Genomic DNA, 14,806 nt, shown 5'->3' with positions numbered 1-14,806 from the left:
CTCATAGAAAGAAAAAGTTAAATAAACAAAGAAGGCAACTCTTGCTTATGATGAGTGTATGTAAACGTCTGACTGGTGCTATATGTGCTCTGGTTTGGTTTTAGTATCAGGTAAGTCTGTTTAATGCTTCCAGAATGAAAACCCTGGACACTAAATACTGTATCGTATCATCAAAATGTCTGCATCTTGGCTATAATCTTCTCAATCTCTTTTGTTGAAAATGACGATTGGTTTCCTCTTTAATGGATCAACAAAACAAAAACGACACCAGGTTTGATAAGAGTATGTACAGTAAATCAACATTTGCAATAATTTATCTTTATCCCTACATATGAGGTGAAACACACTGATTCACTTTATTTTATTCTACCACTGTAGTTATCCATTAACGTGCATGTAATGATGTAATGCCATATTGATGTTAAAATGTTCAAAGAATGAAACTTGAGGTGTTTTTGCTGATGTAAACACAGGAAACATAGCTCCGAACATCACAACACACATTAACTCAGCACAAAGACTTCCTCTTTCCTGTAACTCTGAACCTAGCCGGACGAAACGCTTAGCAACAAATCAACCAATCAAAGCTGAGCAGAGAGGGAATCCATCAAATCCAACGAAGCGGGGTCACTTTTATTACTAATGAACTCTCTGACAGCTTTTAGCTCCCTCTCTTGATCTCAAGTATCCACTTCCCGTGCTGCCATGACACACGGCGTTCTCGCACAGATTTGAAAAGTGTTTGTTTGTGCGCGCGCACCACAGTGGGAGCTCATACAGACAAGTGTGTGCATCCATTCCACCTGCTGCTTTTCAGCCCAGATCAGTTGGTGCATTTCAAGCTTATTTCTGTTGTTCCTGTTGTGTTTTTTTTTTTTTTTTTTTTGCAACCTCCCTCCTGCCCCCTTTTCCCTGACACTTTTCATTCAGCTCATGTGTGTGTGTATGTGTGTGTGTGTGTGTGTGTGTGTTTGTGCTGGTTTTATTAGGCCCCCTCCCCAGTGAACCCCAGTGCGCTGGACCGCACAGCAGCCTGGCTTTTGAATATGAATGTGCAGTATTTAAACCATGAGGGGATGGAGCCCGAGTCACTAAGAAACAGAGAGGATCTGACTCAGGTGGAGAAGGTAACCCCCCGTCATCCAACCTTTGACCTTTAGCAACCCTACACCCTTAGCTTTGAACTCCCCCCCACTGAGCTCTCTCTCTCTTCTTTTCCTCACCTTGTGGCTCATACGGTGCTTTGAAAAAGTCTGCTTACTCCTTGCAGCTTTTTTGTTGTTTTTTTTCCTGCGTTTTTTTCAAGTTACGACCACAAACTTTAACATATTTAGCAAGGAATTAATGGGATGAACCAACACAAACAGCGGAGGGAGTGGTTTTCAGAAGTTTTTTTACAAAAAACATCCCAAGTGTGCCGTTTTGTTTCTGTATTCACCCCCCTTTTACACGCATAAACATAAATGAAGCTCAATGAAAACAACTTTTCTTAAAAGTCACCTAATAAGGGAAAAAATGTACCTCTGTGTGAAAGTTATTCAAAGATCTGTTGTATTACGCCAGAAGTCATCTAGAAAACAGAAGAGAATGTGTTCTGGTCAGATGAGACCAAAACACTGTTACTGTAACTCACCATTTCTATTACAGAACACGGTGGTGGCAGCGTCATGCTGTAGAGAACTGATTCTTCTGGCAGCTTAAGGTTCAAATTTATATATTTTACCTTTACAAACAAAATGATATTTGAAGAAATATCATTTTGGAGAGGCCCAATCAGAGTTCTCATTTGAATCTGACAGGAAGTCGGGGGATGATTAGGGTGATGACAAGGAGGCCTTCCAGTCTCAAAGACTTATCACCAAGATAAATCGACAAAATGAAAGTGGAAACGTGCAAAAGCTGGTTGACATTTGTAGAAAAGCTATAAATAAAAACACATAAGCAACAATGTTGTAAAGATGATATTATTTATGTGCTGGTTAACCTTCAAATATCATAAACAGAAAGTCGGAGCTTCAGTCAAAATGTTTTAGATTGGCATATTCGTCATTAAAATGACTCAGTCTTTGTCCAGGTCTAAATCCAACTGAGAATATTGCAAAAAAGAACAAACAACAATGTTGCCAAATTGGTAAATGCTCAAAAAAAAAAAAAAAAGACGGCTGAATACAAATATACAACGCACTAATCCTTGTGTCCTTTTTCTATCACTTCACAAATATGCACAACTTTGTGTTGCTACATAAAATCCTAATAAGAACATTGGAAAATTGTTTTGACAAAATATATCAATATGTGGAAGCGGCATGGATACTTTTCCAAGGCACTGTATTCAGCTTCTGAAGACATCTTTTCTCTTCCTCCTGTTGTTCTGCTGTAGCATTCCCCTCTTAGCTCTTCATTTTGATTTGGACTTGTGAGAGACTCCTAAATCACAATTATATATAATTACAGCCTCTATCAAATCTAACTGTCCCACATGACCACAATATGTATTTTTGTCATTATGTCAGACTGCAAATGTTGTAAAAATGTTGTTCATTTTGCTAATTACACAGAAACACAAAGTAACACTTTTTAGTCTCCAGTCGCCAGCGCTCAATATCACAACTACTACTGCAACAACTTCATTAATCTGTTGGTTATTTTCTTACTAATAGGTCAATTGTTTGGCCTGCAGGGCTGGTGGAAAGGCCATTTAAATAGATTAAGATGTCTGTCTCATTCAGCCAACTGGAACTAATTTAAACACATTCAATGTATATCATTTGCAAGGGAGAGCACCTTAATTGTTCTCCTGTAAGCTGAGTTAAGCGCTTTCCACCTGGAAAAAATAAATAAATAACTGAAATAAATAGTCCTCGTCACATTGAACGCTTTATTCAATATCATTTTGAATATATTAGGGATATTTAGGACATTAAAGTCTGATGTTATGTAAACACAAGCAGCAGTCTTCATAATACCACACACACAAAAAATGTATATATTTTCTTAGGACTCCCCCCTCCTCCTCACATCACAAAAGTAAGATTTCAAACCCAAACTTAGCACCGCATATACGTGCGTGTGAGGATTAACACACCGAATATCCGTGTAGCCTGTGCGTGCATGTGTGTGATCGAGACAAAAAGTCGTTTTTGTGCCGCTTCCTCTGCTTCCCAGTGTCTACAGCTGTTCATCGCTGCTTTGCTTCTTATGCTTTGTTTGGTTCCCACATGCTCCCTCTCTCCATTTTTTTTCCCTCCTTCCCGCCTATCTATAATAAGAAGAAACCTGTCATCCTAACGTAGCTCATACTTCATAGAAGCCAGCAGCCCTGGGAGGGAGAACTACCAAAGAAGGCAATAACTCGAGTCTTAACAAAGAAACCGCAGCCGCCCTGAAACGGCAGAACGGACTGGAAGACAGTACGGCCTCCGCAGAGGCGAGCCGCCGCCGCTAACCAACCATCTGTTAAATTTGTTTACAATGCACACTGTGTGTCATAGGAGCTGTAAAAATACAGGGCATGCTTTATCCAATATGGAAATATTCATGAGTCACATATCTTGCATTTCTTAATTCACACGAGTAAGAAGGAAAACAAAAATATTTTCAGTTTATATTGATATCTTTTTTTCTTTTCCCAGCAGCATTTGCATCGCAAAAACAAAATTTAGGGTCATGCATAACATTACTTAATCACAGAAACAACATATCAAATATTAAAATTAAGAGGTTTTTTTCTCTCTGTCTCTCTTAAAGATAGCTGAATTAAATAAGGCCATCTGAGGAATACAACAATTATTCATGAGCCAGTAAGCAGGGGAGCTTAATAAGTACATCTTAGTCATTGAGAAGTAAATATACGGAGGTGGGATGGACTCTGAGCGCACAACTCAACAAGTTCAGTAAGACGTGAATTTAAGACGTGTCGTGAATTTGCACAGAATTTAGTTTCTTTTTTAACCCCGGCAACTCAAACTTCAGACAAATCTTTTTTTTTTTCTTGCTTTCACCTCCTGACTCACTCTGCTCTACCAAAAAAAAATGGTGAAACTCCAGACCCTTAGATGGAGAATACTGAATAGAGAAAAATTATGAAAAGTCCATGCTGAGCATGTTCAGCACCCTCTCCGGTTTTTTGACACCCCTGTTGAAGATGTGCAAAATGCTTAAAATGCAAACCTTTTTTAAAGTAGTTGCATAATTTCCCTCTGAATAAATCCAACAATGAGATTTACACACTTATTTTTTTTTTTTACCACTCTTGCTCTTACCATCCTCGTCTTTATGTGGGGTACAAGATAAAATTAGGCCCTCATCCAGCCTTATTCGTCACAGTTCCAGTTTTTTTTTACTTGAGATTTACCTCAGAAATGATAGCGTTTCCTTCATTAAAGACGACCAAAAGGAAAAACATTTATATTGTTATAACCCACAATCGAGCCCAAAGACTTGGAATCACACAACCTTAGTGTTGCCTAATTCTAGATCTACATTACAGAAGAATACATTTGCACATCTTAAACTTTTCCACATTAGTCTCATTGCAACTACAAACTATTATGAACCTTAGCAGTTCAAAGCAGTTTTACTTTTACAAAACATATACTGAAATTTGGCACAACTGCAATCCTACCAAGACGTCCACTTGATCAGAGATACAGCCGAGAGCTGCAGGGATCCACAGGAGAAACGTCACGACACAAAATCTGTTCGTTGTGAATTACATTAACCTGTTCTTTTGTGAAAAGTTGTAAGAAGAAAACCATAACTAAATACAACTTTATGGTCTACATACAAAACATCATTTGCAGCAACGAAGCTAACACAGCACATCTTCTTGAGAAATAGTAGCGTTATTGTGGGTCAGGGTTGGAGGGACACAGGAAATCCAATGAGAAAACCCCCCTGAGGTCGTACGGGATCATTATCAGCCATCTTTAATCGTGACAGAAAATCTCTGGTCGTGAGCTGGAAGCGGTGGCCTGCGGTTGTCCAGTGTGACAGGCGTCCCGACCAGAGACAGCCCGCAACAAAATATCAAGCGGTGTCAAAATGTTTCTGTGACCGAAACATCTGATTTCTGTCCTCCTCCTCGTCCCAGTCATGAGCGCGTCTCCTGCTGCATCCTCTCCCCTTCCTCTTTTCGCCGACTTGCTCTAATAATAAGTGCATCAACGCCCGTAACTCGCTGTCCGTTCCCCGACTAGCTGACTGACGTGTCTGTCGGATCTCTCTGACAAGACTTTGCCGCAGTAACAAGCCAGCGCAGTCTGCCGTCTTCTGTCGCTTGGTGTGACACGACTTGCCATCATGTCAAGTTCGCAGAGGGTGACATGTTTAAGTTCTCTACCCCTTTGTGAGACCGCACAGTGAGTGCCGGGCTGTAGAGGCTGCAAAACAGCGGGGCGATGCTGCCGAGCTACGATGGCCTGGTTTAGTTACTACGTCGGACTAAGCAAAATAGCCTAGTCAAAGTCCATGCCTTAAAGTAATCAAAAATCTTTGGCAAGTGTAGCACTTTCGTGCATGATCCTTTATGTCAAACACATCCCAAAGTGTTTTTATGATTTTCTTAAGGCACAAAAAGTAGGTGGGGGAAAAAAATAGTAAAAAAATAAATAAATTCTAAGATTTTTTTCTAGGTGATCAGTTGTAATTTTCATCAGTACATCAGTAATGTTAGTCTTAAGGGTTTAGTTGATGTCACACTATTTTCTTTTTTTACCTGCCAGAAGTAGGGCCTGGATATTCCTGAATTGGTCGGCCTGCTTTTCCGTCTGTTTGCCGTATTGGATTTAACAAAAATGTTCTTGGACCCGCTGTACATGGCCAGTAGTTGATAGTGTGTTGCATGACGCACTTGTGTCTACTTCAGTGGTCTGTGTGCATTTTCAACATACATCTCCACAAGAAAATGGCCTTGCAGTGACTGCTACGCATGAAAAGGCTAATGTATTGTTCCACCGCATGAAATGCTTGTAGTGAAAATTTAAATGTATGGTGATAAAATGTTAAAAAAAAAAAAAGTTCCAGAGTCATGAAAAACTGGATTCTGCTGGATCTCCAACTGAACTCAGAGACAAAATGGAGGATTTCCAACGTCATTCTGACCAAACTACTAGACTCGATTTAATTCTTTTGCAAGAAAAGCTCTGACACAACTAACTAACTAAAAGTTGTGTCTGAATTCTTGAGCATATCTGGACCTCACTTTATACACAGCAGAGATTTGAAGGCATATGTCATATGGCTACAGCCCAGTTCTGAGGAAGCATAATCCTTTCCAAAAAAAGCTTTTTTTCTAACTTCACAGCACGGCTCCTCACTAAAACAATGTGTGCTCAGCTCCATTTGGCCTCCATTTCTAATTTTGTAGTCGATGGCGACCATTTTTGCACCACTGCTCCTTGTGAAAGGTGTCCGCCGTTGGCCCGAACGGAAAGATAACTTTATCTGGAATGTTGTCAGCTGGAGCATCAGGACAGCAGGCGGGCGGAGGGGACATCTGTTCAAAGCTCCTTTGTTTCCCCATCTCTCTTTTGTTCTTTCTCTTATCAATATTCACACCGGGCGTGTTCACTTCACTCTCCATTATGCTGAGCTCTACGCGCAGGTCGCCGTACGAGCCACGTCTTCTTGTTTTGCATGCAAGCAAATGCAGGCGGGACGGTCGGGTGCTCGAGTACAGCCCAGCAGGTCGGAGGCGCAGCTCGTTTTGAGGGAGACGGAGAAGCAGAACGAAAGCTCGGTCACGACAGATGCCGCTCCGCTCTCGAGGGGATCGGACACAAGAGCGGAGGGATCAGAGACGGAGAAAGGCGAGGACAGCCGTGTCTGTTTGAGGTCACCGTTCCCCCGTTGTAGAGATTGCTTGAACAGGAAAATGTCTCGGCGATTTGGCGTGCGTGGAAGGTGACGGAGAACGATAAGAGATCCCAATAGTGAGGGAATGAGATAATTCAGGGTGCTGTCGAAAGGTTACCCTAAACTACACTCCCTATCAGTTGTTGCTGAAGGTTGCAGCATTTAGTTTAAAAAAGAAAAAAAATCAATTCAGATAGGCAAACAGGTTGTCTCAAAAATGAACTGTGTACTTTCACCTGCACTGTGGCAACAAACTGCAAGACAAGAGCTGCAGACACCTCTTCTTATTCTGACACATGCCAGGTGTGAGGTGAGGTGAATTGTTTAAAAATTCAAGGAACACGGCATGCGGCTCAGGGATGAAGTTGATAAAAGTTTAAAGTATAGTCGGGTTATAGAGAAAGACAAAAAACAAACAACCAGAAGATTTGAATTCCCTTACAGACAAGTTTTAAATCCTTTATTTGGAAAGGACGAGCGAGTGAAGAGAAATGTCAAAATCACCTGCGTTTGTATCGGAGACTTTGTTCCGCTAATGATGTCGTGTTCCCGTTAAACCAGAGATGGAATAAAAATCACACGTGAATAAGTCTGTTCAATAAAAAAAAAAAACACGCAGCGCCATCATCCTCCTGCCACTTCCTGTTGTCGTCTTCCTGTTGTAGTAACGTCTTGTCGGTCGTCACGAAAAAAGCATCTCCATTGCAAGATGGGCTCATTTCGACAAATCTGAAAAACAACCTCATCCTAGCGGAAAAACATAAAATCTAGAGGCGAGTTTTTATTTTAATTTTCAGAATTTCACTTTGCGCAGCTACATAGTCGATGGAAACGCAGCGGCAGTAGACATTACATCAAAGCTGCTTTATCATGTCATAAAATGTGTGTGTGGGGGGGGGAATAGTAATAATTCCAAGTACTTTTGTAAGGCAGCTGAAAACTTTACAATCTTTCTGGTACCCCTCACTCACCACACAGTTTTTAATTTTTTTTCTCACCAAAATCAATTTCTACCCTCTGGCATGAAGAGAACTTTCTGAAACCCTCCCATGAGGTTTTACGATGGGCAGATGGGGATTCTGGGGGTTTAGTTTGCAACTCAACTCTTCCTCCTCTTGCTGTTTAACAAAAACCTCTCAACTTTTCTGTCTCTACTATTGAAAAGCCACTCTGCTCGACAGGCCCTTGGATATATTTTCGTAATCACCGGCATATTTGCAACTTTTTATTTTTCCTGTTCTCGTGCGATTAAAGCGAGTACGGCTCCCGTTGTGTCCCTATGACGACTAGCATCTCTCTGTCTCTCTCTGGTGCTTTCGCTCCGCAGTACCAGCAGGAGATCGCAGTGCTGCAGGAGAAACTGCGCGCCTCCGTGCAGAAGCTGGAGGAGTACGAAGCCCGTCTGAAGGGTCAGGACGAGCAGGCCCAGAAGGTCCTGCTGGAGTACCAGGCCAGGCTGGAGGAGTCGGAGGAGCGTCTGCGTAGGCAGCAGGACGACAAGGACCTCCAGATGAAGAGCATCATCAGCCGGTAAGGGGGGAAGAGTCCGGAGTGTGCGTGCCGCTGGGCGTTTGCTCTCTAACTACTTAACAGTTGTGTCCCCATTTGTTGTTGTGACACCCAGGTTAATGTCTGTGGAGGAGGAGCTGAAGAAGGACCACTCTGACATGCAAGCGGTCGTGGACTCTAAACAGAAGATCATTGATGCGCAGGTCTGTCGAAACATTCGTTGTAGACTGATCTCACTGCATACAAGAAGATGTTTAATTCATATTTTTTGCATCTAATCTGGCTGGGGAAAGCTCCAATGGTTGAACAGAATATACCTGCTCTGTCTTTCTTTCTCTTTTTTTTTTGTTTTTCCTGAGAACCAGCATTTACTTTTATGACTTATTTTACGGCATGGAAATAAATTTCAGATATACGTCTCTCAAGTCAAACTGGAAAACATCCGCCCCCGCAGGATGGCATTAATGCAAATTCACACACAGACAAACAAAGGTCATTAATCTCCTTCATGCCCACAGTAACGAGAGTGTGTGTGTGTGTGTGTGTGTGTGTGTGTGTGTGTGTGTGTGTGTGTGTGTGTGTGTGCGTGTGTGCGTGTGTGTGTGTGTGTGCGTGTGCGTGTGTGTGTGTGTGTGTGCGTGTGCCTGCGAACAGCCGCAGCTTGGCAAGGCGGTTTGTCCGTCAGCAGGCAGGGGAAAATAAAATATAAAGAGCGCCACTCTGGCCTCAACTGAGACTTACGTTTGAGTGAAATGCTTAAATTTATGGTTACGACACCCCTATATCATATTCTCAACAACTTTTTTATTGTTAGCTTTACTTAGGCTGCTATCTTGGCTATGTTATTTATTTTTTTTGTCAGGAATTAAGAAATGTGTAAATAGACAGGAATATAAAGTAAAAATGAGCACAAGGTCATCGAGAGCATGGCTGAAATTTGCAAAATCCCAGCCTCACTTAGAAGATCTAAGTGAGGCTGGGAAGAAAGTAATGAGAACAGCAGATTGAAGACCTGATAAACCGGCACTCTAAGCAGGGATTTAAAAGCTCTCATTAGGGTAAAATATCAAAAACTAAAGTCCTGGCAACAACTCCACTTCCTGTGAACTGCTGTGTCACCAGGTTACTCTGTATTTGTGAACTCTGCAACGGATGCGTAGAATGTCGCGGCAGCGGATGGAAGGAGTTAAAAAGTCTCGGTTTTCTGCGCAAAATATGTTTCAGTCTCAATCATTTGGCTCTTGCCTGGTTCAGTAAGGCTCTTTACAGTCTGCTTACTCACTAAGTTGTTGGGTCCTAAAAGTTGGCTTTACGCTAAAAAAGTTGAGAAAGTGGTCAGAAAACTGGACAGGAAAAAAAAATCATGTACTTTTTGTGCGTCAAACTATTCAGGGAAAGTTAGGAAAAAGTGGATATTGTTTTGTATTGAGGACAAGCAAACCAAAAGTAACTGAACTGATTTGCTAATATGGTAAACATTATGCTCACAAACAACCTCTGTGGTCTGAATGTTGACTCTCTGTCAGAGCTAGCTCCGCTAGGTCTTCCAAAGATTGAATTGTTTCTTCACTTTTGTGAAAACTAACTTTAAATAAAGAGACTGTTTTTGGTGGGTTACATTTTTCCTTTCGCAGATCTTCAAGTAAAGTAAGAGTGCTCACTCCAAACTGTAATGCATTATCAAAAGATGACAACCGCACGAGAAACTCCCATCTTAAAGGGTTTTATTGTCAAGAAGACAACGAGTTTTCTGTTTCTAACAACTGGAAGTCGCAGTCTGCAGTTCCAGAGCACTTTGGAAACTTTTATATTGCATGGAGGCTGTTCTCCTAAGGCTCATTAGTCATAGAAGTATACTTCAAAAGACAACAGATTTGTCACTTTTTAATATAAAATATACTTCCTGTTAACGTAAAAAGTAGCACGTAGTATTTGGAGCTTTTTAATCAGCAGTAAATCATCCCAAACTGATCAAATCCTCTCAGGAATCTGTTGGGAACAAATCCATTGGAAAAGCTTAGCAAACTCAGATCTTAGCTGAAGAACAGATCGCAGTAGCCTGTCTGAAACGGGGTTTGGGTTTTCTGAAAAAGTTTTCCTTCTCGTTGTTTTTGTGCAGGAGAAGCGCATAGCGTCGCTGGATGCCGCCAACGCTCGTCTCATGAGCGCGCTCAGCCAGCTGAAGGAGCGTTACAGCATGCAGACCCGCAACGGCATCTCCCCCACCAACCCCACCAAGCTGCAGATCACCGAGAACGGAGAGTTTCGGAACAGCAGCAACTGCTGAGGCGGCTCGGCGCGCGTCTGAGGCTCCCGGGTGTTGTACCGAGTGTTCCTCCCCCCTCCTCTCCCCACCTGGATCGACGAGGGCCTGTTTATAGATGGACTGTGAGACTTGTGTGTGTGTGTGTGTGTGTGTGTGTGTGTGTGTGTGCGTGTGTGCGTGTGCGTGTGCGTGTGTGTGTGTGTGTGTGTGTGTGTGTGTGTGTGTGTGTGTGTGTGTGGAGGTGTGGAGGTGTGGGTGCGTTTTAGAAAAGCAGCCGGCGTACTTCCGGAAGACATTTCCACTTTCTCTCAGTTTGGAGACAAACGTTTGGCACGAGGAAGTTTTACGCGAGGGGCCACCCAGAAGGAGTGCAGCTCGGAGTGGATCACCAGATGGCCTTCACCAGGGAGGATGGTGGAAAGAGAGCGGAGGCAGAGCAGAGCCTGTACATAGAAACTCCGAGCCGCGGACGAGTTGAGTCGCTGCGAATACCCGAGCGCCTGACCACGCCTGGGACAAACCACTATAAAAAACCGCAAGCGTCGACGATCCGCTCCTACCTTTCCCCCTCCCGACAGCGAAGTGGGCCCATTTAAAACCGCACGTTGAGGATTTTCACTTAAGTTTGTCTCCAGAGGTTTACTTTCCAACGCTTTATCTCAAAGTTTATGTTTTTAAAGAACCAAATATGAGCTATAAATAGATATTTTTAAATCCAAAACAATCTTCTCCACATCCCTTTTAACTCAGAGGTGTGTTCCTGAGCGTCCAGTTTACCCTCTCACCCCCCTGTCCCCCCAACAACCCCTGCACCCCCGCTTTCCCCCAAAGCAGTGCACTTTGTGAAAAGCTATTGGCACACGAAACGCCTTAACTAGGGAACACACCTCGACTTTAACCCCGCAGCGCCTCCCGATTCTGCAAAAAAAATCAAAGCGCAAACCCCATAAAGGCACAACTTATACTGTGGATTTGTAGAGAAAACGACGTAAAACGAGATGAGATGTATTATAAACACTAAAGTAAATGAATTCTATGTGATGCTATAGTAATGAAATTTAACATAGATGTATGCATTTTTTTTCTTCTAGAGTATACACACACACATATACCTATATTTGATAATGTCAAATATAAAAGCAGCCCTTTATTTAAGACATTTAGTGTTATTTTTCCTTCTCTGATGGCGAGAGACTGTAGTGTGTAGCTTGCTTTTGGAGCCCTGGAGAGGAAGACCAGCCTGAGCAGCGATCAGCACCTCAAAGCAAAGAGCCTTTATTGTTCTTTATGTAATTCATGCAGGTGTTAGGAGCCCCTGTATTATCGTTCCTGTTGTTTGTGGGGTGTTAGAACGATAATATGGAGTTATAATATGGAGATTTCACAGCCTAATGGTACTAAAACAAAAGTGCAGAATGCAATCTGATTGTGTTTAGAACCTAAAATCTTCAAAGATTCCTACTGTGCTACTGCTAAAATATACCGTACTGATTGTTATCGTACAGTATTTTTTATATACACCCATAGGGAAATTTTAAAATGTTAACATTTACAAGTGTTTCTTGCCTTGTCAAAAGTATAGGTTTTTATTTATTTATTTATTTCTTTGGTATTTGATCCCAAAAGCTGGCTCATGTCTAGAATGAGCACAATCAATACATGGTAGTTTTGTTTTGTTTCTCTGGTGCTCATCACTGCTCCGTCAACAACACATCATTAACTGTTATGATTCTCATGATGCTGGTCGATTCTCTCCAGTTGTGCAGGAGCTGTAGAGCAACGCGTCTCGACGCGCTCGCTCACACTATACACTGGACTGGCAGAGCCGTTGTTTGTCATTGACCTCCATTCAGTTCATTTTCTCTCTAACCGCTTTATTTGTCCGCCGAAATGAAGTATGCTGCATCCAAACTGTGACTCCATCGATCCTCCTCGGCATTAGCGTTCTCTCTCGCCTGCCTGACCTCATCCCTTTTTCTTTGCTTGTTTTTTTTTTGTTTTTTGCCTCTGAATGTATAGACGCCGTTGTAAAGTCTTGTGCTGTGACTCACTTTCGGCTCACTCTCATCTGCTTTTTTGTTATCATTTCACATGCAAAAGTCTCAATACATCGACAGCCAGTCGCAGCATCTACACCCATCAGTTTCATTTGGTCACCGTTTGGTCAGTGAGGATGGCTGCTCTTATACATATATATATATATATATATATATATATATATATATATATATATATATATATATATATATATATATATATATATATATATATATATATATATATATATATATATATATATATTATATAATACAATACAATATAATTATTGACTGCATCGTGAGATGGGAGATCATGGGATTGTGTAAATAAAATGCCCACACTATTTTTACCGGATGTTAACAGAGCTTTTTTGTAAATGTTTTTTCTTTCTTTTTTTTTTTTTTTTATGTTGGGTTTTTTTTGTGCTCAGACTCTGCTGTATCATTATTGATATTGTAAATATAGAAAATAGCCCAGTCAGTCATCTGTCCTCATTGGGTAAAGATATACAAGCCTATTAATCTGTCAGTGTTCTCTCTGTTGAAAAGCTTTTGTGTTTGTATTTTACTGTGTACTATCTCTAGCCAAAAACTGAAAAAAAAAGAAAAAAAGAACTGATCACATAGGGGTTTGACTCTTGAGATGTTATGCCTTGCTGGTTTCAGGCCAACTCGAGTCCGATGAGCTGCGCAAGCACAATCCTGTAAATCTCATCAGTCTCACTCAATGCACTTTTACATTTAGTGGTTGGTTTCTATTTCACTTTCTTTCTTTTTTTTTTTTAACCTAGGACCCCGTTTCAGGCATTTCAAGGTTCCTAAGCAACTAAAGGGAGTTAGCCTTAGTTAAATTCCAGACATTTCACATCTGCATTCTGCACAGCTCTCTAAAGCTGTTTTTATTATGTCTGCACAGATTAAAGCAAGACTATGATCCATTTGTCAAATTCTGTATTTTTAAATGATAGCTACATGTACCAACCAAATTGGCTCAACAAACCTTTGTTTACATGAAGTCTAAGTTTACAACTAACTTTTGTGTCCTAGCAATTTCATTACTCATTTGTGCAGCTAAATGTCTAACTTAATATTTTTGGGGTTTTTTTACAAGTAGTGCACGTTCAAGTCATACGAATGTGTACTAGATGTGTTTCTTAACTGTCTCATTTTTAAAAAAGGACGTTTTTTTTAGCATCTAGTTAAGCAGTAAAGCATTTTATAGTTGGCTAATTCTAGCAAAACAAAGTTACTGGATAGGTCATTCCCACTCTCACACAAAGCACTAAACACGGTTAGAGGTTTTTTTTTTTTTTTTGCAAATTAAAACTTGTCATCACTGTAACTTATTGAAATGATAACCCTGGAATGTATTTATCATACAGTTTATAGCCACCGTTTGACTAATTGCTAAACCACCAGATTTTTTGCAAATTGCGAAACTGAGCGAATTTGCAAAGATGGTTGACTGTTAATGTTAGCCATTTTAGTTACTGCTTAACTAAATGTTGAAGTCGTAGGTGTCCTGATTTGTCACAGTTTTCAGGTTTGCCAATAATTTTCCAAATAAACTTGAGATTTGACTTACTGTTAGCATTTTAGCACAATGCTAATTCACTGTTCAGTTTTTAACTACTTGTGAAAGTTGGCAAATGTACTAAACTATCTTCCAAATAAGCTTTTGTTCAACATTGTAGCCCAATGCTAACTCTTACTTAGATATGTATTAGCTAAGTAATATGTTTCAAAGAAGTTATCTTTGTGCTTCATACGTTTTTCAGATTTTATTTCAGTAAAGCTGCTTTTCACAAATTCTGCCATATTTGACTTTTGCTTTGTTTCATAAACATTTTAGTATTTGTGCTTGGTTAACTTTTTATTATTAGCATGTAGCCAGTTAAGTGTCTTGTGTCAAAATTATAAGACGTTCCAATGGTAGCTGTACTGTCTTACAATCTAAATGCTAAATAAGCCAAATTTATTATGCCCAGAAGCAGATTATCATAACTCCAGTCATAGTCTTGCTTTAAGATCTCAAAGATTGAAATGCATCCACTAATAATTATATTTTTCAATCAGTACTTTTACTAACATCAAACAAGACACCAGTGGTCAACTTTTAGTTTTCCATTTCATGAAT

At 40.7% G+C, this 14,806-nt stretch overlaps 1 protein-coding gene across 1 annotated transcript; it reads left to right on the top strand.

The window, feature by feature from the left end:
* Nucleotides 1-934: 934 nt before the first annotated feature.
* Nucleotides 935-12,876, top strand: LOC145554172 (disabled homolog 2-interacting protein-like). Its single transcript, XM_081613657.1, has 4 exons — nt 935-1,127; nt 8,183-8,385; nt 8,480-8,567; nt 10,484-12,876. The coding sequence occupies exons 1-4, from the start codon at nt 1,047-1,049 to the stop codon at nt 10,649-10,651; spliced, it is 540 nt and encodes a 179-aa protein (XP_081469783.1). The 5' UTR covers nt 935-1,046; the 3' UTR covers nt 10,652-12,876.
* Nucleotides 12,877-14,806: the final 1,930 nt, after the last annotated feature.

Source organism: Poecilia reticulata, chromosome 12, assembly GCF_904066995.2.
Source record: "Poecilia reticulata chromosome 12, P_reticulata-male-v2, whole genome shotgun sequence".
Lineage (NCBI taxonomy): Eukaryota > Metazoa > Chordata > Actinopteri > Cyprinodontiformes > Poeciliidae > Poecilia > Poecilia reticulata.
Note: the sequence above shows the minus strand (reverse complement) of the source record. Positions and strands in the feature narration are given on the sequence as shown.

What these genes read in the sequence shown, in the direction of transcription:
- LOC145554172 (XM_081613657.1), top strand. Translation starts at nt 1,047, where the DNA reads ATGAATGTGCAGTATTTAAACCATGAGGGGATGGAGCCCGAGTCACTA. An exon ending in ATCTGACTCAGGTGGAGAAG is followed by an intron (nt 1,128 to 8,182) that starts GTAACCCCCCGT and finishes TTCGCTCCGCAG; the next exon opens with TACCAGCAGGAGATCGCAGT. An exon ending in ATGAAGAGCATCATCAGCCG is followed by an intron (nt 8,386 to 8,479) that starts GTAAGGGGGGAA and finishes TGTGACACCCAG; the next exon opens with GTTAATGTCTGTGGAGGAGG.